At 49.2% G+C, this 27,227-nt stretch overlaps 2 protein-coding genes across 20 annotated transcripts in view; one reads left to right on the top strand and one right to left on the bottom strand.

The window, feature by feature from the left end:
• Nucleotides 1-19: 19 nt before the first annotated feature.
• CUNH21orf58 (chromosome unknown C21orf58 homolog) lies at nt 20-13,306 on the bottom strand. Of its 3 annotated transcripts, XR_007347867.1 has the most exons (9): nt 12,887-13,306; nt 11,815-11,875; nt 10,734-10,807; nt 9,847-10,011; nt 8,087-8,198; nt 3,055-3,173; nt 2,531-2,748; nt 2,059-2,167; nt 20-701 (listed from the first exon to the last, which is right to left on the bottom strand). XR_007347867.1 is itself a non-coding variant. In XM_048803821.1 (8 exons), the coding sequence occupies exons 1-8, from the start codon at nt 12,947-12,949 to the stop codon at nt 695-697; spliced, it is 819 nt and encodes a 272-aa protein (XP_048659778.1). In that variant the 5' UTR covers nt 12,950-13,306; the 3' UTR covers nt 20-694. The 3 variants fall into 3 exon arrangements, 2 of the variants coding, with proteins under 2 accessions (XP_048659778.1, XP_048659777.1); XM_048803821.1 differs by lacking the exon at nt 2,059-2,167; XM_048803820.1 differs by lacking the exon at nt 20-701 and having other exon boundaries at nt 1,481-2,167; nt 12,887-13,305.
• A 4,565-nt stretch (nt 13,307-17,871) lies between these two features.
• Nucleotides 17,872-27,227, top strand: part of Pcnt (pericentrin) — a 96,326-nt gene continuing 86,970 nt past the window's right edge. For 15 of the 17 annotated variants that reach the window (XM_048803822.1, XM_048803826.1, XM_048803824.1 and 12 more), the window contains exons 1-2: nt 17,873-18,064; nt 20,067-20,279. In XM_048803822.1, coding sequence (XP_048659779.1) covers nt 18,008-18,064; nt 20,067-20,279 — 270 coding nt within the window. In that variant the 5' untranslated portion in view covers nt 17,873-18,007. Of the gene's footprint in view, nt 18,065-20,066; nt 20,280-27,227 lie in introns of all 17 variants that reach the window. The other 2 variants (XM_048803830.1, XM_015478883.2) reach the window with 2 other exon arrangements.

The raw sequence follows: 27,227 nt of genomic DNA on the forward strand, positions 1-27,227 counted from the left end.
CAGGCAAGTGCTCTACCACTGAGCCACATCTTAGCCCTTTATACATTCCTAAAACCCACCCTGTGTCTTAACAGAGAGCACAATCAAGGGTCCTCCTAATGTAGATGCAGAAGTGTCCACTGTGGTGTGTCAACAGCTGTGGCCCAACCTGGCCACACAGGAAGGACAGTCCTCTTGTCTACTCCAGGAAGCACTTGGTCTCCTTGGCCCTTCATGTGCCTTGTGTCCCAAGTTGAGCCCAGCTAGTGTCGGGGCGTCTGGGATTCGGATGAAACCTGCATGAAGTCTGTGGTGAGCTGGTGCCTAGAGGCTCCTGCAGTTTGTGTGGTGGTCTTTCATGCCCTTTGGGTCCTCTTCAGTGCCTCTCAGGAATGTCATCTGTCTTACCGGCTACAGGTGTGCACAGTGAGCCCCTCCCTCACAGACCACAGGCCAGCCCAGCCGTAAGCAGCCCTGCGCCACCTGCCACACTGCAGGTCCTCAGGCCGCCCCTGCAGCTCCAGCCCACCTCGGGATCTTCTGGGCTCTCCAGCCTTTCCCTGGTGAGGTGCAGAGTTCCTGTCCCTAGTGTGCTCCCGCAGGCGGGTCAGCAGCAGAGCTCACAGACCCAGGAAGCTCATTCGGCCCTGTTAACTCAGTAAGGCCAGTCCATCCAGAGACCACCAATGTGGCCAAATTTCTTCCTTTTATCAAGTTAACAACTATGTTGAGAGAGAAAAACAAAGGACATTAGAAAAAGTGTGGGGCTGGGGTTGTGGCTCAGTGGTAGAGCGCTTGCCTAGCATGTGTGAGGCCCTGGGTTCTATTCTTAGCACCATATGTAAATAAGTAAATAAAACAAAAGGTCCATCAACAACTAATAAAATATCTTAAGAAAAAAGAAGAGGTCAGCATGATGCCAGGCATGGTGGCCATGTCTGCAATCCCAGTGATTTGAGAGGCTGAGGCAGGAGGATGGCAACTGCAAGGCCAGCCTGAACCACCTGGGGAGACCCTGTCTCAAAGTAAAAAGGGTTGGAGATGGGGCTCAGTTTTGGAGCATTTGCCTTGCCTGGGGTCAGCCCTGGGTGGGGGAGAAAGGAAAGGAAAAGTTGGCCTGAAAACAGATCAGGTCGGGCCTTTCTGTCCATGCTTTTAACAAGAGTAGTCTTTGGGGTCACATTCAAAAGAGCGCCGAGGTGCCTCTGAGAGAAGGGGCTGCACCCACAGAAGCGGGCTGGGGGGAATGTGTCAACGTGTGTGTTCCCGTGGGCGTCAGATCTTTCATCTGCCAGGAAGCTGTGCCTGGTAGAATAGATGACAGTCCTGAGAGGCAGTGAGAGCCAGGGCAGCCAGGAGAGAAGCCCGGGTGTGGCTGTCAGCCCTGCTCATCTTGCTCCAACCAGGGGCCCTGAGGGTGCCGATGTCGGCACTCTGCTGGTGAAGAGCTTAGTGAGTAGGAAATTACCCTAAAAGAAAGTGAATGAACACTGATGCAGAATACTTAAAATCAAGACTTTAGAAAACAACATTGAAACATGAAGGGAACAAAATTCCACCAAAAAGAGTAACAAACAGCTTTCTGTAAAGCGTGCGGGTATCATGTACACGTAAGAACCAGTGACAGGACCCAGAGGAACAGACTAGAGGAGCTATCCCCCTACCTCGCCCCCACCTGCTCTGCAGAAGGAGCTTCAGGCACTTGCTTTTGATTTGCAGAGATGGGCAAGCCGTTGAGCAGATCCGTGGTGCCTGCAGCCTATGCACATGTATAGGGCTTAACTTGAAGGGAACGGGAGGAGACTGCTTCACATGAATGACAAACAGGCCTTCCCACACCATGTTAGTGTGAGAGGTGGTGCTGGGGCTCAAGCGCAGTCCTCAAGCATGCTGGGCAGGCCCTCTACCACTGAGCTGCGTCCCCCACTCCAATTTGACTTTCTTATGTCTCCCCCATAGAAATGTTTAAATTTTTATGTAGCTAAAGCTATTAATCTTTATCTATTGAGAACCCTGAACTGTGTTTTTCTTGAATTCTTTCCGGACGAAATTTGTGTTTCACCTGGGTGAGGCATTCACCTGGTTTTTCCAGTGGCCCTGGAGGGTGAAGACCTTGCTGCTTACCAAGCTGGAGCAAGGGGCTCACATTCCTGGAGCCTGTGAGGGTAGCTCACTGTCCATTGCCACCCTAGAGGAAAGACAAGGGTGACCTTGGGTGGTCACTGCCCTGCCTAGCTCACAGGAACTTGCTGTGGGTTGGGGGAGTCACATGTGAGAAATGTGCCAGAACCCACCCAGCGGGAGTAATCCCAGTCCTGCTAGGCTGGACAAAGACCCCAGCCACAGTTACCTCCCCAAAGGGGGTCCATATGGCCTGGCGACTTAGGACTGAGGCCTACTATTTTCTGGCATATGGCAGGGTGTTTCCAGCTTCCTTTCAAACCACTGCCACAGTCTGCAGGCCTGAGCATGGGTGTCCGTTAGGTGCTAAGGAGTGCAGAGAGGCAACCCAAACCCTATGGGTCCTTCTACTCTTACCCTCCAGACTTACGTGGGGCCAGCCACATGGCGCATGGTAGGCAGGAAGCTGTTGGCCGCTGGGAGGGCTGTGGCCGTGACCACTGGAGGACACGTGGAATAACCAACAGGGGTGCCAGGCATGGGGCTAGCCTGCAGCGGGACTGGGGGCGCATAGTGGTGGTGATGGTGCACTGGGGCTGGCCTCTGCCTCTGGGCTCTCAGGATGACCTGGCGTGCCCACTGCAGGTCCTGGCACAGGGGGCATGGCCCATATCAGGGTCACACCCAGCTGCCCTGGACACCTTCTTCCTGCACCTGCTTCCAGCTGGTGCATTGAGTGCAAGGGCAGGAAGGGGAGCAGGCTCTGAGCAGAGCTAGGGGTGCTTTCTGGGCCCAGTTGCAGGACCCATTCCTCCCTGGGGTGGGAATAGGGAGGCTGTGGAACTTCACAACCAACCCACAGACCCAGATCCAGAGGTCCTTCCAGAACTACAGGCACATACTCTTCTGGGGTCTACTCAGGTGGCCCCTGGGCACCTGTCCCACTAAGCCTACCTGCTGCGGGGTGTGTGGTCCCCCAGGCCCTACTGCAGGTGGGAGGGCTTTGAGTAGCATGTTTTGCATGATGATCTGGTGCATCTGTGCATTCTGCATCAACATCATCTCCACCATGTCTGAAACAACAGACCAGAGTCGGGTGCTGTGCCACTCAGAGATGGGGCATGCTGATAGGCTCTGCCTCAGAAACAATAGCTTTAGGGCCTCATACTTGTTACAACAGCCTCCTGAGCACCAGAGAGCATTCCAGCATGTGTGCCTGTGCCCCAGGCAGGTCCCTGGGCGCGTTCTGATCTGGGTCTTCTGGTCAGAGGACGTGCATGGATAAGGTTTTGTGGACGGCACCTAGCTTGCCTCATGAGGGGCTGTGTATTTTGTCTCAGTGCCACCAGTGGTTGTGTGGTCACCCCAACTGTGTGTGTGTGTATATATATATATATATCTCCCTGTCCTACTCCCCAAGACCTCTGAAGGTGATCCTTCTTGGAAAAATGGTGTTAGTGGATTTACTTGAAGATTTTGAATCAAGGAGATCATCCTGGATTACTCAGGTGGTCCCTAAATCCAGTGAAAGTGTCTTTATAATGAGAGGGGAGCTGGATGTGTTGATGTACACCTGTAATCCTGAGGCAGGAGGAAAGCAGGAAAGCAAGTTCAAGGCCAGCCTTAGAAATTTAGGGAGAGCCTGTCTCCAAAAAAAAAAAAGGGAACAGAGCTCAGTGGTAAAGAACCCCTGGGTTCATTACTAAAAAAAAATGGAACAGTACCAAACAAATACAAAATAAAAATAAATATAAGGGGCTGGGGCATGTAGCCCCCAGGGTGCAATCACCAGTACACCAAAATAACAATAACAGAAGAGGATGATTAGAGCAGACAGAGGAGGAGACCCAGACATAGGGTGGAGGCCACCTGGGAACACAGACACTGGAGGGACCCCCAGAGCAACGCCTACAGCCACCAGGAGTGGCAAGGGGCAGGAAGACCCCTCCCTGAACCCCGCGGAGGGAGCACAGCCTACCTGCACCTGGGTTTTTGAGGTCTAGCCTCCAGGCAGTGAGGGGAAGATTGTTCTCTGTTACATTACCAACTCGTGGTAGTTTGTTACCACAGCACAGGAAACTGACGTGCTCACCAGCAGGGGACCAGGCAGCAAGTTCACGTTTGACAATGTGGTGGGCAAACACTGTTTCTTCCCACAGCAAGGGTCCATGCCTTGTGCTAGAGCTTCTTGTCAGCTTTGCTGAAGGGACACACCTCCTAGGGTCTCCCAGCCAAACATCTCCAAGCTTAGAGTGGCTGGGGTGGGGCTTGGACAGGAGGAGTACTCAGGAGCTGGGGCTGTCCAGGCCACGGGCCAGAAAGGCCTGGAAGCAAGGTGGAAAAGAGCCAGACCCCTGTGGCAACACAGCTATGGGAGGGACCCCTGATCTCTACAAGACACAGCTAAGAAGAGGAGAGTAACAGCCCCATGGAGCAAAGGCTCCAAGAAGTCCTCTGAGGCCCGGGGAGGGTCCAGCCCCCATCCAACAGCAGCAGAAGCAAGTGCCCAAGGAGAGTGGCTTCCCTGGTACCCCCTAGGGTTCCCTCAATGGAATCCAGTATATAAAGATCAGACAACTATACCAAGGGCCTGAAGAGGGTCCAGTGAGAGGCCCAGGCTGGTGTCACCTGCCTCTAACAAAGGGGACACACAAAAGTGTCCGTACATAGCCCAGGGTCCAGTTGTTGTCCTTGGCAAAATAATAAGGTGGGTCCCTAAATCACAGCACACATAAAAAGCTATTCCAGATAGGCCATAAATCTAACGTCAGCAACAGGCCAAGTGACACAAGAAAACCAAAACATTTTTCATGACCTCCATTGGGTGGAGACAAGAAAGACACTGACTACAAAGGACGAGACTGGAGAGTGCAGCTCCATTACAGCAAGCGTACCTGGTGGAAGATGGCACAGAGAGGGTGGGCCTGCAACCACAGGGTCTCCTGACACTTCCCTCTTGTTACTAGACCTGCACCACCCAGAAATGGGCATGTCCAGTGTGTATGTCCACCACCAATGGTGTGAAACAGCGCACATCCACTGGAAAGGACAGTGTCACTGGCTTCACAACACAGAGAAAAGAAAATGATGTAAAGTGTGGGTGAGAGGCCCACATCCTCATCCCCAAAGCTTGCAAATGTGTTTTATTACACAGCAAAACAAACAAACAAACAAAAAACAACAATAACAAACTTTGCAGATGGGCTTGTTAAGAATCTGAGACAACTTGGAAGCAACCCAAATGTTCATCCATGAGGATGAATGGGTAAAGAAAACGTGGTCGTCACACAGTGAAATCCAGCCTGTCACTGGCTACAACATGGATGAGACTTGAGGACATTATCCTTAGCCAAAGAAGCTAGTTTCGAAGGGACGGGCACTGTGTGGCTCCACTGAGAGGATCCCTCTAGAGCAGTGTAACTCGCAGACACAGTAGGCAGAGCTGGGCTCAAGGCAGGGACACTGCAGTGCAGGAGTGGAGTTCCACACTACTGATCTGCATGCCTAATGACTGGCTACGATGGAAAAATTAATCTTATATGTTTTTACCATAGTTTTAAAAATAATTTTTAGCCAAGTGCAATAGCACACACCTGTACTCCCAGTAGCTCAGGAGGCTAAAGCAGGAAGATCGAAAGTTCAAAGGCAGTTTCAGCAACTTAGCCAGGCTCTGAGCAACTTAGCAAGACCCCGTCTCAAAACAAAAAATAATGGGGCTGGGGATATAGCTCAGTTGGTAGAGTGCTTGCCTCATATGCACAAGGCCATGGGTTCAATCCCCAGCACCACACACACACACACACACACAAAAAAAAAAAAAAGTCAAAATAAAAAAGGGCTGGGGGTGTGGCTCAGTGGTTAAGTACCCCTGGGTTCAATTCTTGGTAGAGAAAAAAAGAAGTGGTGGAATAAAGCCACTAGAAGGGGGCTGGGGATGTGGCTCAAGTGGTAGCGCGCTCGCCTGGCATGCGTGCGGCCCGGGTTCGATCCTCAGCACCACGTACAAACAAAGATGTTGTGTCCGCCGAGAACTAAAAAAATAAATAAATATTTAAAAAAATAAAAAAATAAAAAAAAAAATAAAGCCACTGGAAGGAAAGCAAGCAACCAGGGCAGTGAACTTGTCTCCTGGCAGTGGGAGACACAACACCCGTGATGGTGCAGAAGGGTCCAACAGCACAGGGGAGCCAGACGGGTGCTTTCCGGGTGAAGCCAATCACACTAGCATCTGTTTTTGTGAGTTTATTTTTTTTAAATATAACTTAAATAGTACAAGTAATTTCAAGATTTTGTTTATTTAGTATTTTTTTGTAGTGCTGCAGATCGAACCCAGTGCCTCATGCATGCTAGACAAGTGCTCTACCACTGAGCCACAACCCCAGCCTGAGATTTTGCATTTTTATATTCAAATATTTCATTGAGTTGGAATTAGTTTTGGCATAAGGAGTGGGGTAAAGTAACTAACTTTACATTCTCTAAATAGCTACTTATTAAATTTTTTTTATCACTGACTGTGAATGGCACACTTTATCTTGTGGCACAGAAGTATTCGCACCTCCAAGCACATACACACACTGTTTTCTTGGTTTGCTTTTGAAACCTGACATACTATCATTAAAGTTCATCTGGAGAAAAAAAAATCATCATGGGAAACAGGGCTGCACTGTGGACACCCAGCTGTGCCCTATCACACCTGGCATTGTCACGTGGGTCTCAGCATGAAGGGCACCCTGGAGGTGGGCTATGGGGCAACTTAGGATCAAGCCTGGCAATGCTGCAGTGTAGGACAGAGCTAGAGTAACTGGCCAGGTTGGTATCCATGCCAGGATAGGCAGGGCGCCAGGACAGGAGGTGAACACCTATTGGATGAGCAGCCACTCAACACCCAGGTCTGCCCAAGAATCCCAACACCTCAGTCATGAGGGGGTCAATGCAAAGGAAAGCCACAGTGAACTACCACTGTGCCCCATTAAAATAGCTAAAGTTGAAAAGACTGACCACACCAGCTGTTGGGGTGTGTGCCTATAGTTTCAGGTACTCAAGAAGCTGAGGCAAAAGGATCACCTGAGTTTAAGAGTTCAAGGTCAGCCTGGGCCCACAGCAAAACCCCATCTCAAAAAAAAAAAAAAAAAAAAAAGATCACACCAAGGGTTGGGGAGGCTGAGGAGGAACTAAAACTTTCAAACATTGCTAATGGGAATGTGGAGTTGTTCAGGCACTATGGAAACAGTTTGGCAGTTTCTTAAGAAGTTAAACATAACCCTATTGCATGAGTCAGATGTCTCACACCTAGGTATTTACCCTAGAGAAATGAAGACCCACAATTACAGAGAGGCCGGCCCGTGAATGCCCACAATAGCTGGAACCAGGAAACAACCCACGTGCCCATCGCCATGTGAACACGTAACTAACTGGCCTGTCAGGACCAGGGAACACTGCCTGTCAGTTTCAAGGAGGGGCTGGTGGTGAGCTCCGCAGCAGAGCATGTGCCTGAGACCCTGGTTCCATCTCTGCACCAATAAAAAGAAAAAAAACTTAATTTAAATTTTAAAAAAGGTGCAACTTATTCTTTGTCACCCCAATAAGGTTGTTTTGAATATCAAGTATTTAGGTTACTTTACAAGAAGCAGCTTGACCAGGCCTTATATGCAGCTAACAAGGGCGAGTTGGGGTTGGCACTCTGTTCCAACTCCTAGTCCACTGCTCTGTCTTATGCTTTTAGTTTTCTTCCTTGGAGCTCAGAGATATCCTTTACAGAAGGATCTCTTTGTTTTTTTCCTTCTTTTTTTTTTATAGTGCTGGGGATTGAACCTAGGGCTTTGTATATGCTAAGCACATATTCTATAATGGATTTCTTAAAGTTAAAATTATTTTCATGTTCAGTAGCCAGAAGCTGACTCTAAATGACTGTCCTGGTTGCACAAATGTTTTCTCTTTCAGTAGACAATTCCATAAACCCATAGCAATATTAACACACATCACTCACCTTCTTTAATGCTTCCTGACCTTTGAGTGGGAAAGGCCTGAGGAGCAGGGATCTGTGTGATGAGTGGCTGCTGAGGGAGCTGCTGAATGATGGTGGCAGGAGGCTGGGGAACCTAAGAAGGTGATTTGCCACCTGAATTCCTCCTTGGAGGCAGTGTCCTACAGTATCCACCCATTCCTTCACCCGTCCCCTCATCTCCATCTACTCATTCATCCTTCCACTCCTCCACCCATCCATTCATCCATTCTTCCACCCACGAATCCATCTATCTACCCATCCATTCTTCCATCCACCCATTTATCCATCCATTGTATTTGAGTGAATGAGTCTGGGTATACTTAGGATGTAAGTTTTTGATATTTTCTTCTTTTGTGGTACTGGAAATAGAACCCAGGGGTACTTTACCACTGAGCTACACCTCCAGCGCCCCTTTTTTTCATATATATATATATATATGTATATAATGGCCTCACTAACTTGCTGAGGCCCTCTCTAAGTTACCCAGGCTGGTGTTAAATTTGCAATCCCCTGCCTCAGCCTTGCACATTGCTGGGATTAATAGGTGCTTGTCCACCACACCTGGCAGAATGTATGCTTTGGATGATTCCCACATTACTTGTCATGAGCAGGGTGAGCTAATGCCTGGTTTCATTAATTCTGCTTTAATAGATGCATCTGACACTTGGCATGGTCAGTCTTTTCAACTTCAGCTATTTTAATGGGGCACAGAGGTAGTTCACCGTGGTTTTACTTTGCATTCACCTCATGACTGAGGTGTTGGGATTCTTGGGCAGACCTGGGTGTTGAGTGGCTGCTCGTCCAATAGGCATTTACCTCCTGTCCTGGTGACCTGCCTATTGTGGCATGGATACCAACTTGGCCAGTTACTCTAGCTCTATCATATACTGTAGACATGTGTGGAACTTGTGCAGATAACCTCTGGTTTCTCTTCTGAGTGAAAATAAATGTACGGCATTTTTTAGTGAATACCAGAAACACCTGTTTTAACCTTTTCCAGAAAACCCAGCATGACCTTGTCCCTCTTCCTCCACTTTCAGGAAGTGTGGTTCAGCCCAAGGACTGGCAAGCTTTTCCCACAGTGGGCCAGGTAGTACCTTGTTGGGCTCGTGGACCACATGCGCTCAGTTGCTAGTGCTCACTCTGCCATGGGACCTTGAGAGCAACCACAGACAGAGCTGACCAGAGCCGGGCCCCTACAACTCACGAACACTGAACTGTGCATTTCTTATCATTTTGATGTGTTACAAAGCATTATTCTTTTATTTTTTCATAAACATTAAGAAAATAAATAAAACTGGAGCTAGGAGTGTAGTTCAGTGGTGGGAAACTTGCCTAGCATGTGAAAAAGGCCTTGGTTTGATCCCCAGTCTGGGAAAAACAAAACAAAACAAAACAAAAACCGAAAAAAACAAGGCACACTGTGGCACACAGTTGTGATCCCAGCTACTTGTAAGGCCGAGGCAGGGGGATCACCAATTCAAGGCCAGCCTGGGAAACTTAGCCAGACCTGGTCTAAAAATAAAATAAAACAACAACAAAAAAGGGCTAGGGATGTAGCTCAGTGGTAGGGTGTCCCTGGTACCACATTTAAAAGGTAAACCTGCTCTGCAGCCACCGTCGGCTAGCCCTGGCTCTGTGGATGAGGCAACCCTGGGGTGGCTGCTCCTGTCCCAGCTGCCAGATGTCCCCCCCACCTCTGCTTCCCCCACCAGAGTTGCCTTTTCCCCTCACCCCCTTACCGGGTGCTGGATGATCCTCAGAGGCTCAGGGGCCTGCAGGGGTGGAGACGCGGCCTGGTGGATGCCCACGGGAGGCACTTCTGGGTACAGGGCTGACCTGTGGGCTCCTCCGGGTGGCCCCCTCCAGCAGCGGGGCTGGGGGTGCTCATCTAGAAGCTGCTGTTCCTGAAAGACCAGCAGAGCCTACTGTGCCCAGAATGGGCCACAGGAGGAGCTTTGGACCAATGTGGACACGGGGTGCATGGGACTGTCACCACCACGGCCTTCCCTGTCCCCCACCTTCCTTGGGCACGTGGAGCCTGCAGCTGCTTAGGCCCTCAGCTCAGGTTGGAGGCCCCAGAACTGGAGCTGGCAGAAAAGTGAAGCCAAAGGCTGGTGGGGGTGTGGCACATCCCCGTGGAGTCTGCTTCCTCTGAAGTCTGTCACATTTGCAGTAAGCTTCCGCCTGTCCTTTCCCAGCCGGCAGGGCTGGGTGCTCTTCAGGCAGCGCCAGTGTCTGCCTCACAGGCTGGCAGCCCCACCTCCTGCCCAGGGCGTGCAGGGTCACACTGCCGCAGGCACACCCCTGGCCTGGCCAGTGCTTGCTGCCAGCCAGTGTAGCATGGATGGGGCCCCTGGGCATCTCACATTCCCCTTCCTGTGGGGGTTGGGCCCTGACTCAAGACTGTCTCCTTCCGTGTGTGCAGCCCAGCCCTCGAGAACAACAGGGCTTGCAGCTCACACCTGCTCAGGGAAGTCACCTCAGGGCTCATAGTTCAGTTTCCCACCTACAGTTTAAAACCACCGGGAAACCAGCCTGAGTCCGGAAGGGCCTCTCCGACATGCTGGGTCTGTGTGTGGAAGCCAGCTCCTCTGCCGTGGACCATGGGGAAGGTGCACAGGCTTACCCAGAGTCTCTGTAGAAGGTCCTTCCTCCTCCTCAGAGCACGGGGCAGGGCCTCATCTGGCCTGGCCTCCTTTCCTGGAGGGAGACACACCCTTGCTTATTGAGGAAAGCTTCGTGGCGGGTGGCCCAGGCTGTCAGGCACATGACTGCAGACCCTGTCAGAACGCCATAACCTCCCCACATCCTGGGTCCCCGGCCCCTGGCCTCCACGAGCATTCATCCTATGGAGGGAGGGACCATGACCAGTGGTGGGGAGGGGATGGGGAACTCGGTCTTCAAGCTAGGGTCTGGAAAGGAGCCAGGCGTGACGCAGGGCAGGCCCCTCTGGGTCCCTGCAGGCCTGTTGGCTGAGGAAGGCAGGCCTTCTACGGGGCTGGGTACAAACCTCAAAAGCCTATTTTCCACCACCTGTGCCACCAAACCCAAGCTGTCTGGAGAGGACTGGGCTGTTCACCCAAGTATGGAGGAGAAGCCTGCTCCCCAGAAATGGCTATGGAGGAGTCCAGTCACCCCAGTGTCTGGCTGGTGCCAGGCTGCTGAGGATACCCCCACACACTCTGGCATACTAGCAGAGGCTCTGTTGTGCAGGACCTGGTCACATGGCAGGGTCTGCAACGTTCCATCTGGCCTTGGCCTCAGGTTCGGCCAGCCGCCCTCTGGGTCCCGGAGCCCACAGCATGGCTGTTTGTTCCATGTTCCAAAGAACAAGACCCACTCCTCCTCAGCCCCTCCCTCAGGTGTCCTTCAACCTGGATTCTGTCCAGTGAGGACACCCCCATCTTGGACAATTTCAGGGGTCTGGGATCAGAGCCATGAGGGTCTGGCCTGTGGGACACCTCAGAGCTGAGCCATCTGGGCAGGCTTCCCAACCCATCGACAGGATGGGAACATGCACGTACCGCCTGGGACCTGCAGGCCAAAGGTAGAGGATGCTGTGTTATAGGGGAAAGCAGAGTCCTTTCAACTCTGGTGTGAAGTGAGAGTACTAAAGAAAAGGGTGGCTTCTGGGTGCTGCCCCTATTGCCCTCCCCCGTCTGCTCCTGTGCTAGTCTGGGTAGCTGGGAGCAGCCCAGGGCTCTTACCTGGCACCAAGAAAGAGCCTTCTGAGTCCCCTTCCATGTTCTCTCGCTCTTGCTCCAGCTTCTGTGAGGAACAGAGGCTGGTGGTGATGTTGGCCCCAGGTTGGTTAGCGTGCTTGCCTGGGTGCCACCCGTGAGTTCTGGGGGTGCCCATCACCCAGACGGAGGTGTTGGGGGCCGGAAGAGGGTGAAGTGGGTGGACAGGGGCCATGCTGGTCATGCATTCAAGTCAATGCACCTACTCCTCATTAAAACCAGGGGGATGCTGGGTGTCGTGGTGCACACCTATAATCCCAGAGGCTCCAGAGGCTGAGACAGGAGGATCAAGAGTTCAAAGCCAGCCTCAGCAAAAGCGAGGCAATAAACAACTCTGAGAGACCCTGTCTCTAAATAAAATACAGAATAGGGCTGGGGATGTGGCTCAGTGGTCGAGTGCCCCTGAGTTCAATACCCGGTAACCACCCCCCAGAAAAGCAGCAATCCCAGGGGAACCTCTGATGGGCCCATCAGGCACACTTCTGAGGAGTGGGCCTTGTAGAGACTGTCCTGGTGAGACCCCTGTGGCCTGGCCAGTGACTACCCTGATTGCCACCTCCAGGACCCTGCACTGAGGATGCAGAATTGGTGAGAGGGAGGCACAGGTGAGGAACAAAGCAGGCAGAAGGCGCGGAGGGGCCACCCTGGGCACAAAGGTCCCTGTGGGCCAGTGCTCAGTGACCTGGAGAGGGATTAGAAGGGAAGAAGATGGGGCTCGACAGGCTCAGTGCTGAGGTCTTATGTCTGGGGGCACCAGCCAGCCATGGTCTCAAAATGGGCCCTTCCCTGGGGGCGCTCTGTTGGTAGGTGCTGGTCTCCTTACTGGAGAACTAAATGGTTCTGCCTCTGTGCTAAGAAGTCAAGAAATAGATTCATGAGGCTCAAAACCCATGGGAAGGGTTTGCTTTGAAAGCAGGAATGTGCCCAGATAGAAGGCAGAGCAGAGACTCTGGGAGCAGCGTCTTGTCTTCTGTCGTTTAGCCCAATGCTGGACTGCCTCCTCTGGGGTCAGTGCAGCAGTGGCCTGGCTCAGTCCTACCTGCTCCAAGAGACTCAGTGTCAGGCGGGTGATCTGGTCTGCCACTGATGAGTCCAGCATCATGGGGACGAGTGAGGTAACTGTGGAGGGCAGGAGGCCGCGGCCCACACTCTGTAGCTGGTCCTCAGATATCTGCAGCAGGGCCACCTGGCATGGTGGCAGGGCTTCCCTGAAGTGGGCTTGTCCACCTCCTGGAGGCTGGCTTCAGGATGAGAGGAGAACATGCAGAACGACCCCACGCCCCTGGACTGCTGTGTCCGGAGCCAGCCCTGGGGTGGTGTGGCAGTTGCCAGGCTTGCAGGACAGAGAGGCCCTTGTTGCCAGGTTTCCTTCCCGGGTTTTGTATTCCCAAACAGAGTCACCTGTGAACACAGATGGGCAGGGGTGGCAGGCAGGGCTTACTGGGAAGACAAAGGGGCAGCCCTGGGACCAGAGAGACGGAATTCTAAACCCCCTTCTAGCATCCCCTCCCCCAGACAGCCTGGAGGAGCAGAGGAGGGAGGTCACCCCTTCCTTTCTATGGCCCCCTGGGGCATACAGTGCACCCCTCCACAGACCCTCAGAGTAAGAAGTCAGCCCAGCTGGACTCCTGCAGGACAGTGGCTGGGGGCCCACCTGAGGACTTCAGGAATCTCTGGGCTGTAGAAGGGGCAGGACAGGAGGGGCTTGTGCTGGGAAGCACCCCCCACACACAAGCAAGTGGTCATCACATGGCACAGCCGGGGGCCATCCCTGTGGGTGGGGAGAGCTCTGTAGTGACCTAGCCCAGGAAGGGGCCAAGCATGGGTGGAGGGTGGTTTGCACGTGGCAGGTAAGGAGGCCATGAACCAGGAGCTCCAACCTCCAGACTGACAGATGAGCTGGCTTGAAGTGAGAGTAAAACACAGGTGTGAAATCAGGCAATGGGAGCAGCTGGGTCAGCCCTGTGGACTTGAGGAGTGCCCTGGGCAGGGCCAGTATCCCTGCAACATTACCCACCTCAGAAACTGCATCAGATCCCTGACATTGCCTCAGAGCCTCTTAATTTGCATTCATGGGTTTATAGGTAGCATGACCTGTTCTGATTGGCATCCCTTTGAGAACCTCTGCTGGACATGGGAGGACTTAGGGCAGAGGTGGCCATCTCATCAAATCAAGCCCCCAAAGCAGCTCCTGTGATGGTATCTGCTGGTGCAGCTGTAACCTGCTGGCCCTGGAGCTACAGGCTTGACACCTGTGTCTACCCCGATACATCTTTGCTGTAGAGGGGTAGGACCTCACCCTCCTGGGGGTACCACCTGCCTTGCACCCCATAGGGTGATGTCTTGGGGTTCTCTCTGACACCCCTGGTACCAGCAGACCTGGGCCCACAGTTGAGATGCCAGTGCATGTCCACAGCATTCCCGATGCTGGGAGCGTTAGGAGACATTCAAATGGGTGGTCTGAGTGTACACAAGACTAGGTAATACAGTCAAGTAGCTCAGAGTAGCTAGGAGTTAATCCCTGTGACATCCACAGCATCTTCCTGTAGGTATGGGTTGTTATGCAGGTTTCGAAAGTTTACTTGTTTATTTATTTTATACAGTTGGTCTTGCTATCTCACTGTAAGGCAGGCCTAAGATGGCTACATCTAGGATCCCTTGCAGAGACTCCCTGTTAGCTACATTTTAGCATGTAGTCAAGGCCATGAATACCCTGATTCAGACACTCACAGTCATAAATATCTGCTTGTTAGCATGTGCCCATTTCTATACCTGTTGATACTGGGCCTTCTTTGTTTAGCCTGAACATAAAAAAGGCCTAAGGAAAGGCCCAAAGGGTTGCTGCCTTCTAATAAAGCATGTCTGCTATCCCAACTGCCCTCACATCTTCCTTCACCTGCCAGGATGATGAATGTTTCCCAGGTCTGAGCCACTGCAGAACGCTTGTCCAGGCTCAAGCAATCTTCCTTCCTCAGTCTCCAGAATGCTGGTACTACAGGTGTGTCCCCAGTGCTTTAGATACTGAAACACATGGACAGATTCAGGACAAATATGGGTTCCTGTATGTTCTTACAAAGTCTGATCCTGCAGTCTTTCTAGCCCCCTTCCTAACAAACCCACTTCACCCAGTGTTTGTGCAAACAGTCCAATTCCACATCTGGGAACCTGGAGACTCCGCTTGCTACTGGAGAGCTGTGATCTGACTGGGAGGAATGCTTCTCGTTGCTGGGTTTCCAGGGATTCCCGAAGGTTTGTTTACACTGTGGTCCCTTGGAGCTGCAGGACCTGCTGAGACTGAAGGCCAAGCTTGTCAGCAAGGTGGCGTCTCCCATTGCATGAAGGGTAGGAGACAGTTTCATTGTTAGTTTGTTATCTGAGAGGGAGCAAACAGCACCTGGCCCTCCTCACCAAACGTATCCAAGTGAGGTCATGGGAATAGAGGAACCGAATAAAGAAACACACTGTCCTGTCACCAAGGACAGATGGGTGATGTGTTGAATGCAATTAGACAATGGGGTTTATATGAAGGAATATTTCAGAAGGGTGGGGCCTGCACCAGGTCCCATGGTTGCAGTCATTTGGAGAGCTGGTCCATCCCAACAGACTCACCTGGCCCAGGCACAGGTGTCTCACGTGGAGGATATCAACAGGCAAAGTGTGCAGTGCATCCCTGACCCCATTCCATCCTTTCAGAGGGCATGTCTTTCTGGACAGGCTCTGAGGGGACTTGCCTCCTTTTAATACTAAATGGCATAAGCATCACTGAGCCTGGTGCCCATAGCTGTAGGTGGGTCCAGCCTGGCCATCTCCAGTGGCAACTGACATGTGCACAGAGAACAGCTGGGAGAAAGCAGTACAGTTCCCCTGAGCTGACCACACCAGAGCATCTCCCTGCTTGTCAGAACTGTGGCTGTGGGGAAAAGCCTGACGTCACCACCTGTGGACACATGGGTCCCAGTGAGGCCTGAGGCTAAGAGCAATGATTTCATAAAATTTCAGACTCCCACACAGATGATGAATTTATAACCAAGCCACATTACTTCAAAAAAATCAATAGTTCATTTTTTAGAGCAATTTTAGATTCACAGAAAGATTGAGGTGAAAGTATATCACAGTCTTTTATTTTTTTGGGTACCCAGGATTGAACTCAGGGATGCTCGACCGTGTCGTTTTTTAAAAAAAACCACTTTGGGGCTGGGGTTGTAGCTCAGTGGTGGAGTACTTGCCCCTCACATATCAGGCACTGTTTGATCCTCAGCACCACACAAAAATGAATAAGTAAATAAAGATATTACATCCATCTAAAACTAAAAATATTTTAAGAAAAACCATTTACAATGTGTGTGGAAATATTACTAAGTAAGATCCACCCAAGATCTGAAGCAACCAGGACTGTGAACAAAAGCTCTGAAGAATTCCAAACAGGCTGCACATGGTAGCAGGCATGAGTTTATTAGAAGCAAAGGCGAAAGGGGACATTTTCAAGGTAGAGTGGGTCCTCTCAGAGAGGAGAGGGACTGATGCTCTCTCCTGTCCCCGTTTTTTTTTGGGGGGAGTTTCTAAGTTCCACCCAGGTTAACCTCTTCAATTTGACTGACAGTAGGATGACACCAGACTCCCACATCCCTACTGCACATGGTCTAACCAGGGAGGAGAGATTTTACTACTATAACATACTAAAATCGAAGGCATCTCTGGTTCACCTCGGCCCCCACTGGCCAGTTCTAACTGGAACCATTTGTTATAGATTTATGTTTGGGAAGTTTGTTTTTAATTATCCTGTTCCCCTGGGTTCTGGAATCTGTGGTTAATATAAGGCCACATAAGTCCCCCAAGAACTTGTGTTCTTCTCAGCATGGAGGAGCCTTTCGGGATGGTTTCTCTTGCGGATAACAGGCTGTTCGTTGAGCAATGTAGCATATCCTATCGATTAAGCCAGGTAGGGCCACAGTGGTCTCAGGCAAATTGTTTTTTAAAGGAAAGCAGGTGGGGGTCAGCAAGAGAGGCCCAGTCTACAGAATTATCCCCTTAGCCTTCTGTTCCCACCGCACATGTCTGCCTGCCACCTATCAGGAAGATTTCAATCTTTGTGCTCCTCTCAGGAGAGGCTGTTGGACCCCTAAACTCCACCTTCCCTCTGGCCACTTAGCACTGGGCGCTATTACTCTATCACTTAACAGCACCTTCACCAGCGTTCTCGAGACCAACGCACCCCACGGCAGGTCGGGGGCTCACATATTCTAGTATGTGGAGCCATCCAGGAGCTGCTGGCTGGTCACACGTGCCTGGGGAGAAAAGGGGCACGGTTCGGAGGCCCTCAGTGGCTTCCTGTCCCTGCAACTCTTTTTGAGTAGGGTCGCGGTCCTGGTTTTAGGCCTCACTGAACTGGTAATTCTGGCTGCTTCTGGCCTTTGGCTCTTGGCCTTTGGTTCAGCGCGCAAGAAGACATCTTGGCAGGTGCAGAAAAGGTCACATGAGAGTCTGGGGTATAGGATGGAATCCAAGGGCCCGGCAGGTGGCCTGCAACTTGTGGGGTGCGCAGACTCAGAACTTGCCTAGAAGAGCAAGAGGGTCGGGGCCCTGTTCCCCGGGTCGAAGACTAGTGCGGTCGAGGGAGCCCGGAGGCTAGCGCAGTGGCTGCAGCCATCCTCCTGCCCCCGTCCCCAGGCACTGACTCTGCAAGCCGGGAGGTTCCGCGGACAGAAACCCGCGACCCGCACCTCCTGGCGGACGGAGAAGATGCAAAGTGGGGCGACCCACGACCGCGCGGAAGCCTGGGCAGCAACGGGCGGAACTCAGGGGGCCGACGCGGCCGCGCGGGAACAGAGGCGCGAACCCTCGCTGACAGCGGACCAACCACTGCGAATACCAGGAGCCCCGCGCTCCGCTCATTGGTCCTGCCGGAGGAGGCGAGCGCACTAGCGCGCTAATCGAATGCCGGAGGGGCGGATCTCTACGAAGCCGCTCTGCCAGAGCACGCATGCGCGATATGGCACGCGGCCCGTGATTGGCGGCGCTGAGCAGCGGGGCGGGGCCACGGCACTGACAGTTGTCGGGGGGAGAGGGCGAGTCGAGCCAGGGGGAGGGAGTGTAAATAGAGCGAGGGCGGCGTGGCGGCGGCCCCGCCACCTCTGGGCGACCCGCGAGGAGCCCGAGAGAGATGGACGAAGATGAGCAAGAGCAGCGGCGCAAGAAGGTGGAAGCCGGGAGAGCGAAGGTAAACGGCGGCGCCCTCATCTTCCCCGAGCTGCCACGAGAATTGCCCAGGTGGCTCTGGTGCCAGCCACCGCCACTTGCCAGGTGCAGACGCGGTCGGGTGGTGGCCATGCTGATGCCCTGCCCTTTTCGTCGACTTTGTTCCAACCCCGTTCTGGCCGCCGCCATCTTGAATCGGCCGCCCTGGCCCAGGCCCGCCCACTCTGCGGCCGCAGCCTATCAGCGGCCAGGACGCGCAATGCCTCGTGGGCGGGTCACGCCGGGGTGGCGCGGGTCACGCCGGGGTGGCGCGGGTCACGCCGGGGCGGCGCGGCGCCTGCACCGTTGGCTCGGTGCGCACGCCGGCCACGCCCCTGCGACCCCCGAGTGGCGTGGTCCCTGGTACTGGTGTGTCTAGCGCTCTGAGGCGCTGCACCCCGTTAGCTGCCCTAAGGCTTCTCTGCGCGCCCGTCGTTTTAAACAGCATTCACAGTGTCCCTGTCCTGTAAACGTGCTGTCCTTGAGTCTACGAAAGTCCCCGGTGGTCCCCGGTGCTGAGGGGCCTCAGGTTCTCAGAGTCGAGTGCTTGTCACCTCCTCCTGCCCCAGTTCTTCGGTCAAACGGAAAAGTGCTCTGTTTGGACCTGTATGGGGCCTCTGGGGGAGTAGGACGGGCGAAGGATGACTCAGGCCCCGCAGGCAGACACGGCAGCCTCCCCGGCTGTGGGACCCCGGAGGTTTCCCGCGCTGCATGGCAGCCCGGGGCTGGGTGGAGCACCACGACCTTGCTGTGCCATCTCCGCCCTCGTTTTCCATGGAGTCCCTGTGCTACAGAAACATCCAGAATACACTGGCAGGCAGGTGTGGCCAAGACAGGACAGCAGTCTCCGTTGGCTGGGTGACAGGGGACACAGCGGCCTCATTCAGCCACCTGTGACAGGCTTCTGGCTGGTCAGAGCAGGGGCTGGTGACTTTTCCCTCCCTCTACACGTGCGTGCACGTACCCAGGTCCCGCGCTGAGCGAGTCCAGAGCGCAGCACTGGAACTGACTAGGGCCCAGCTTGTGTGGTTGGTAAACTGCAGTGGAAGTGCTTGAGGGAGAGGGAGCCTCGGAAGGACCAGGCCAGAGGTTCAGTGCTGCCTATGCGAGCTCTGTCCCAGATAGTGGAGGGCGATGAAATAGATGAGAATACAAGGATATGAAGGCAGCTTTCTTTCCCCCTTTAAATGATCTTATGCCAACAAAATTGTGTACTTTGGTTATCATTTATATAAATGTTAAGCGTGTTTGCTTGTACAGCCCAGATGTCATTTGAGGGAGCAGAGGACCCCTCTTGGACCCATTCCTTTTGAATGAGGTGTGTGTGCGAGCTGGTGCATGAATATGGTTGAAACTCTCAGGTCTAAACCTGAACAGGGCTGGGCTGTCTACTGTTGGGAGCACTCTGTGGCGGTCCCTGGTGCTTTGGAGAGCTGTGTCAGGAAAATTAGAACATCAGGTTCTGTAAAGGGAGACGTTAGATTGACCTCACTTAATTAATTTTTTGCTATTTCTGTATCATGTCTTAGAATCTATGGCTAGGAAATTTTGGCTGGGTGGTATATTTCCTTGATTGAGAGAGAATGGGGGCAAGAATGGAATGGTTTAGCTTTTAAATAATTTTGAGCCTTAAATATATCTTGATTAAGCTCTCAGCATTTTAAATTGATGTATTTAAAATTTTTTTTTCTCAAAACTGCCAAGGGTTAGAAAAGCTATTCTGCCTGTCAATCATATCTTTTTTTTTTTGTCTGTAACTAGGCCTAACTAACAGTCCTCATCTGTAGGCTGTATGTCACTCAGAACTCAATGGTGGCCTCATAGTTGTTAATGAAGGGTTAGGATAGTGGTCCGGTGGCCAGGCGTGGCCGAGTGGGCCCACTCTGTCGGAGCTGCATGCTCCCTGCCGGTCTGCTGACCTTGTGGGTCTGTTACTTCTTTCTCACTTACCTCTGCCTTTACTACTTCTCCACCTTTCTGCGCAGCTTGCTCACTTCCGACAGAGGAAAACAAAAAGTGACTGTACGCATTCGAAGAAAAAGACGTCGAAGAGGAAGGGCTCGGCTGTCGATGCGCCTGTCCCGGAGGAGGGTCCGGTAGCTGCCCAGGACGGCAGGCCCCTGGGAGCAAGGGATCTCAGCAGAAGCACGCCATGCAGCCGCACCACAAATGGGGCCAGAGGGGCACTCGCAGCTCAGGTAGATTGTCCAGTGTTGTGTTTTCACATTCTGCCTGCCTTCTAGTTACTGCTAATCTAAAAGTGGTCCAGTTTCGCCTTTCAAAAGTGAAGGGAGATGGTTTTAGTTTATTAAAGGTGAGTAACTGTCAGTGGTCTGATTCTTCTAAATGTTTGATCTTTAATCTACATGGTATTGAGAAGTTTTGGATCCTTTGCTTAAAGGAGAGTGTCATCTTGGTGCTTTGGTAGTGGAAGTTGTGCAAATGTGAGTCCTGATGCCTCTGGGATGTGTGTGCAGCTGGGTTGTCCAGGTTTAGGTGTTTGTTAGGATGAGCTGGTAAACTCCTTTTCTAGAATTTGGCCCCCAAGTCATGATGCGTCTGGCTTGCCTCATTCTTACCAGCATGTAAAATATGTGATGTCTGTCTGCAAGTCTAGGGTTCTGCTCCAAGACCTTGTCTTGGTGCTCCCAGGAGCCCTGGTGCAGCTGGGCTGTCCGAGCCTTGGGACCCCAGTCCCGAGATCTCCTAACTGCTCTGCAATCCTGTTCTCTGTGGCCTGTATTGGTCGTTATTCCTGTTCCTCACCAGCATCTTCCTCCCCTTGTTCCTCTCAGGGCAAGCCACAGGCCAGCTTCACCCTGCAGCTCCATGTGTGTTTATTGCCGAGTCTCTTGGAGAAGAATAGCTCATAGTGTATGACTAACACGTCACAACTTTTTAAAATTTCCAAGTCAGAAATTTTATGTTTACATTAGTTTGTTTTCCTGTTTTTATTCTGTTTTTGTTCCTCTCCTATCTAGGTTGATTTTATTTAAATTAAACATTTTATAATTTTTAGCTTTCATTTTTGAAGGAATGTTAGATTGAACAAAATTTTCATGAGAACTAGCACAGAGTTCCTAGGTGCCCGTATCAGCTTTGTGAAATGCTGATGTCGTATGTGGTCTCAGTACAGTTGCCAGAGTCGGGTCCAGCTGACTTGGAAGCAGTGCTGTGAGCTGACAGGGGGCTTATCCAGGGTCTGCGCATGTCACACTAACGCCCTTTAGTTTTAGGTTTCCTGTTGTGTTCCAGCGTTCTGCCTTCCTGCTTCCTTTTCTGGGAACACCTGGCATGTGAAAGAAAAACATGTATGCACGCACACATACACACACATCTGTCTGTACTGATTAAAACTGTGAGTTCCTCCAGTACCTTCAGTCCTGAGCCAATGTGACAGCATTTGTGATAGTGAGAAACCTGGCTGTCTTTATCTATCATATATTTACTTAACTGATCAATTCTGAAATACAAATTAGTTTCAAAGTTGTTAATCTACACTTCTCTGAAGAACAGATTTACTCTGGGCTGGGTGACCATACCCGTGATCCCAGTAACTGGGCAGCTGAGGCAGGAGATCTCAAGTTCGAGGCTAGCCTGGGCAAGTTGGCTAGGCTGTCTCAAAAAATAAAAATGGCTGGGGGTACAGGTCAGTGGTAAAGCGCCCTGGGTTCAATTCCCAGTACTGCATAAAGTAAAATAGAAAAAAAAATAACAAGTTTACTACTTGAAGTAAAATATTTGTGTACAGTTGTTTTTGTCTTTAGTGTAAGTATATATACAAAACATTGTGTTCCAGAGTTCTTAGATTCGATTTTTCAAATTCTTACCTCTTTTTAAAATATACATTTTTAATTTTTTCGTTGTACATGGACACAATACCTTTATTTATTTATTGATATGTGGTGCTGAGGATCGAACCCAGTGCCTCACGCATGCTAGGTGAGCGCTCTACCACTGAGCTGCAACCACAGCCCAAATTCCTTACCTCTTTATTGTGGTCATTTTATTTGTTTATATTATTTTGTTTTACTGTTTTTATTATGTTTTGCTCCTCTCCTATCTAGGTTGATTTTATATTTGTTGAGTAAGTCAGATACTACTGTGGTTCTGAAACCCAGAGTCAGCCAGGTGTGGTGGTCAGTCTGAAACCCCAGAAGCTAAGGAGGCTGAGGAATGTAGCGAGACCTTTCTCAAAAAATAAAAGGGACTGGGGATGGAGCTCAGTGCAGATCTCTCATGGGTTCCATCCCCAGTGTAAGACAGCAAAACCAACGAAAGCCGGGAGCCACACTCAGAGAGTACTGCTCCTCCTCATCCTGCCACCCCTTGTGTCCCCCCCTTTCCTACCCGGAGACGAGCAGTTTCTTGAGTTCTGGTTTGCTCTCTCTGTATCTCCAGGGCAGAGAGGACACTCATGCACAAGTTCTCACACCCCATTTCTTACATGCAGTGTATGTTGTAGTATTCTTTTTTTGGGGGGGGGGTACTAGGGATTGAACCCACGGGTGCCTAACCACTGAGTCACATGTCCAGCCCTTTATTTATTTTTAATTTTTTATTTAGAGACAGGGTCTCGCTGAGTTCCCTAGGTCTCGCCTCCTAAGTTGCTGGGATTGCTGGTGTGCTCTGCTGGGCCTGGCTACAGATACTGTTTTGCTCTTGGCTTTCTTCCTGTAGCATCCTACCTTGAAATCATTGTATTTCTGTTTCAGAGGTCATCTTCCTTCATCTGTCAGAGCAGCTATTCCTGTGAGTGGGTGTTTTAGGTTGTTTCTGTAATTTGCTTTACAAGCAGTGTTGAGGTAAATGACCTTGCATATATACTTTTACGTCATTGGAAGTATATTTTTGGGGTCAATACCTGCAAGTTGTTAAAAGGTAAGTGCACATTGTTTTCTTTGATGTGGCTGTTGGGATTTCTGTCAACAAGGTGTGAAGTTAGGTTGCCCCACAGTCCTGCTGACACAGTGGCTTCACACATTCTTAACCTTTTAGCAGATAGAGAGATGAACATTTGTTTCTCTTGGATCTGTGCTTAGGACTGGTGTGGCAGGATTCTATGGTAGTGTGTGTTTAAAAGTATCTGCCAGAAACTGTCTTCTCAAGGGGATGCCCCACTTTGCACCTTGCGTGTTGGAGGGCTCCTGTGCCTTCTGTTGATGTCAGCACTGGCTGTAGGAAGGCAGACGATGTTTTGACTAGTTTAACTTGCATTTCCCTAGTGGTCAACAATGTTGATCATCTTTAACTATGCAATACTTGTATCTTCTTCAATGAAAGATCTGTTCAAGTGTTTTTCCTTTAAAAGAGATGGAATAAAAGATAGATTAAAATGGTTTAAAAATTGCCGTCATTGAGTTTTGAGACTTGTTTATATGTTCTGGATGGAAGTTCTTTTTTGCTTTATCTATTTATGCATTTTGATACACTACAACTTCTCATTCCTCTGGCTATACATGGTTCAGAGTCACTCTAGTGTTCTCATACATGTATATAGGGTAATAATATCTGTGTCTTTCTACTGTTCTTCCCATCCCCACAGGCTTCCCCCTCCCCTCACTCCCCTCTACACAAACCAAAGTTCCGTCATTCTTCCCTATGCCCCCGCCCCACTATGAATCAGCATTCATTTATCAGAGAAAACATTTGGCTTTTGGTTTTTTGGAATTGGCTTATTTCACTTAGCATGGTATTCTCTAGTTCCATCCATTTACCTGAAAATACCATAACTTCATTCTTCTTTAATGCTGAGTGATATTCCATTTTGTATATGTACCACATTTTCTTTGTCTATTCATCTGTGGAAGAGCATCTAGGTTGGTTTCATAGTTTAGCTATTATGAATTGAGCTGCTATAAACACTGATGTGGCTGCGTCACTGTAGTATGATGTTTTTAAGTCCTTTGGGTATAAACTGAGGAGTGGGATAGCTGGGTCAAATGGTGGTTCCATTCCAAGTTTTCTGAGTTATCTCCATACTGCTTTCCATAAGTGATTGCACTAATTTGCGGTCTCACCAGCAACATATGAGTGTACCTTTTCCCCACATCCTTGCTAACACTTATCATTTCTTGTATTTTTGATAATTGCCATTCTGACTGGAGTGAGATAAAATCTTAGAGTAGCCCCTGCCGCAGCCCGGCTGGCTGGGCAAAATAACCAGGGGGTGACGAATAACTTGTGTACGTTGATACAGCAGGAGTGGGAGCCGTTTATTGCAGGACAGGAGCAGTATTTATACATTCCACACAGCTTATCTAATTAGCATAAACTAGATACATCAGTCAACCAATAAGGAATCTCCACACTTAATGGCTCGCTTTTGTTACTTCTTAAACCACTCCCTCTGACATTTTGCCAGGCACCATCCAGACTTGTTTACGAACTTTAACATTCCCCTGGCAAAATGCCAGGTGTTATTTTGACTTGTTTACAGACTNTATACTTACACTAAAGACAAAAACAACTGTACACAAATATTTTACTTCAAGTAGTAAACTTGTTATTTTTTTTTCTATTTTACTTTATGCAGTACTGGGAATTGAACCCAGGGCCTTGTGCATGTGAGGCAAAGTCTACCAACTGAGCTATATCCCCAGCCCCTTAGAGTAGTTTTGATTTGCATTTCTTTAATTGCAAGAGAAGTTGAACTTTTTTTTGTATGTTTGCTGACCATTTGTATTTCTTCTTCTGTGAAGTGTCTGTTCAGTTCCTTAACCCATTTATCAATTGTGTTATTTGGTTTTTTGGTTTCTTTTTATATTCTGGAGATTTGTGCTCTCTCTGAGGTGTGTGTGGGAAAGACTTTTCCCCATCCTGTAGGCTCTCTCATCACATTATTATTTTTCCTTTGCTGAGAAGAAGCTTTTTATTTGAATCCATCCCATTTATTGATTGTTGATTCTACTACTTGGCGCTTTAGGAGTCTTGTTAAGGAAGTTAGGTCCTAAGCCAACATGATGAAGATTTGCGCCTACTTTTTCTTAGGCGCAGGGTCTTTGTTCTTGTGTCTAAGTCTTTGATTCACTTTGAGTTGATTTTTGTGCAGGGTGAGAGAGGTCACCCTCTTAACTTCATTTTGCTATGTATGGATTTTCAGTTTTCCCAGCACCATTTGTAATAGGCTATCTTTTCTCCACCGTGTGTTTTTGGCTGCTTTGTCTTATATGAGGTAACTGTATTTATGTAGGTTTGTATCTGGGTCTTCTATTTTATACCGCTGGTCTGCATGTCTGTTTTGTTTTTGCTGTTTTTGTTACTGTTGCTCTGTAGTAAAGTTTAAGGTCTGGTATTGGGATGCCTCCTGCTTCAGTCTTCTTGCTGAAGATTGCTTTGACTATTCTGGGTCTCTTATTTTTCCAAATGAATTTCGTGACTGCTTTTGCTAGTTCTATGAAGAATATCATTGGGATTTTAATAGGAATTGCATTAAATGTATATAACAGGTTTGGTAGTATGGCCATTTTGACTATAATAATTCTGCCTATCCAAAAGCATGGGAGATTGTCCCATCTCCTAAGATTTTGTTTAATTTCTTTCTTTAGTGTTCTGTAGTTTTTATTGTAGAGTTCTTTCACCTCTTTTGTTAGATTGATTCCCAAGGTTTTTTTTTTTTTCCAGCTATTGTGAATGGGATGTTTTCCTCATTTCTCTTGCAGTGGATTCATTGCTTATGTATATAAATGCATTTGACTTATGGGTATTGATTTTATATCCTGCTACTTTGCTGAATTCATTTAGTAGTTCTAGAAGTTTTTTGGTGGAATTTTTTGGATCTTCGAAATGTAGAATCATGTCATTGGCAAATAATGAGTTTGAGTTTTATTTTCCTATGTGTATCCTATTTCTTTCATCTGATTGCTCTGGCTAGAGTTTCAAGGACTATGTTGAGTAGAAGTGGTTAACTTTCTAAAAACTTTCCTCCAGTTTTTAGAGGGAATGCTTTTAATTTTTCTCCATTTAGAATGATGTTGGCCTTGGGATCAGCACAGATGGCTTTCACAGTGTTGAGGTATGTTCCTACTATCCCTACTTTTTCTAGTGTTTTGAACATGAAGGGGCGCTGTATGTTGCCCAATGCTTTGTCGGCATCTATTGAGATGATCATGTGATCTTGTCTTTAAGTCTGTTGATGTGAGGTATTACATTTATTGATTTCTGTATGTTGAATCAGCCTTTGGATACAGGTTCTTTATCATATGCATCTTTGCATGTATTTTCTCCCTTTTCATGGTTTGTCTTTTTTCTTCTAATACTACCTTTTGAAGAGCAAAATATTTTAATGAGCTTGGATTTATCAGTTTGTTCTTCTATGGGTTTTACTTTTTTAAAAAATTAAGATAAATTTTAATTAAAAATTATTTTTTTTCTTTTCTCTCTCTTTAATTTTTTTTGGTGGGTTGTGTCTTTGGTGTCAGAGCTAAGAACTTTGCCTACCAGTGTTTTTCAACATTTATTTTACTTCTGCCCTCTTCAAAAGACCTTTTAGACTTTTCTCTTATTTTTCTACTCATGAAATTTTAATACCATAGATGTATTGTTAATCTTTTTAGTTCTTTGTATTTATATGTTAAGAATGATAAATACAAATCTTAATTTTTAAGTAAACGTGAAAAAGGTTTTAATGAGAACCTAGACAAGAGACCTTGCACAAACATGAATCCAAAATGGGTCATAGACTTAAATAAAAAATGTAAAACTAAAACTTCCAGGAGAAAACCTACTTGACCTTGTGTTTGGAGATAAGTTTTTAGGTACATCACCAAAAGCGTCTGTGAAAGAATGAAATGCTAAGCAGCACTTAATGGAATTCAGAAAATTCTCTGTAAAATATGGTGTTCACAGAATGAGAAGACGACCACAGATGGGAGAAAATTGGAGAACACATGTCCAATCCGAACTGTTTCGAATATATTAAAGAACTCAGCTGGCTGGGCACGGTGGCACATGCCTATAATCTCAGTGACTTGGGAAGCTGAGGCAGGAGTATCACAAGTTCAAAGTCAGCAACTTAGTGAGGCTCTAAGCAACTCAGTGAGACCCTGTCTTTAAATAAAAATATAAAAAGGGCTGGAAATGTGGCTCAATGGTTAAGCACCCCTGGGTTCAATCCCTGGTACCAAAAAAAAAAAAAAAAAAAAAAA

Source organism: Marmota marmota, unplaced genomic scaffold (genome assembly GCF_001458135.2).
Source record: "Marmota marmota marmota unplaced genomic scaffold, marMar, whole genome shotgun sequence".
NCBI lineage: Eukaryota > Metazoa > Chordata > Mammalia > Rodentia > Sciuridae > Marmota > Marmota marmota.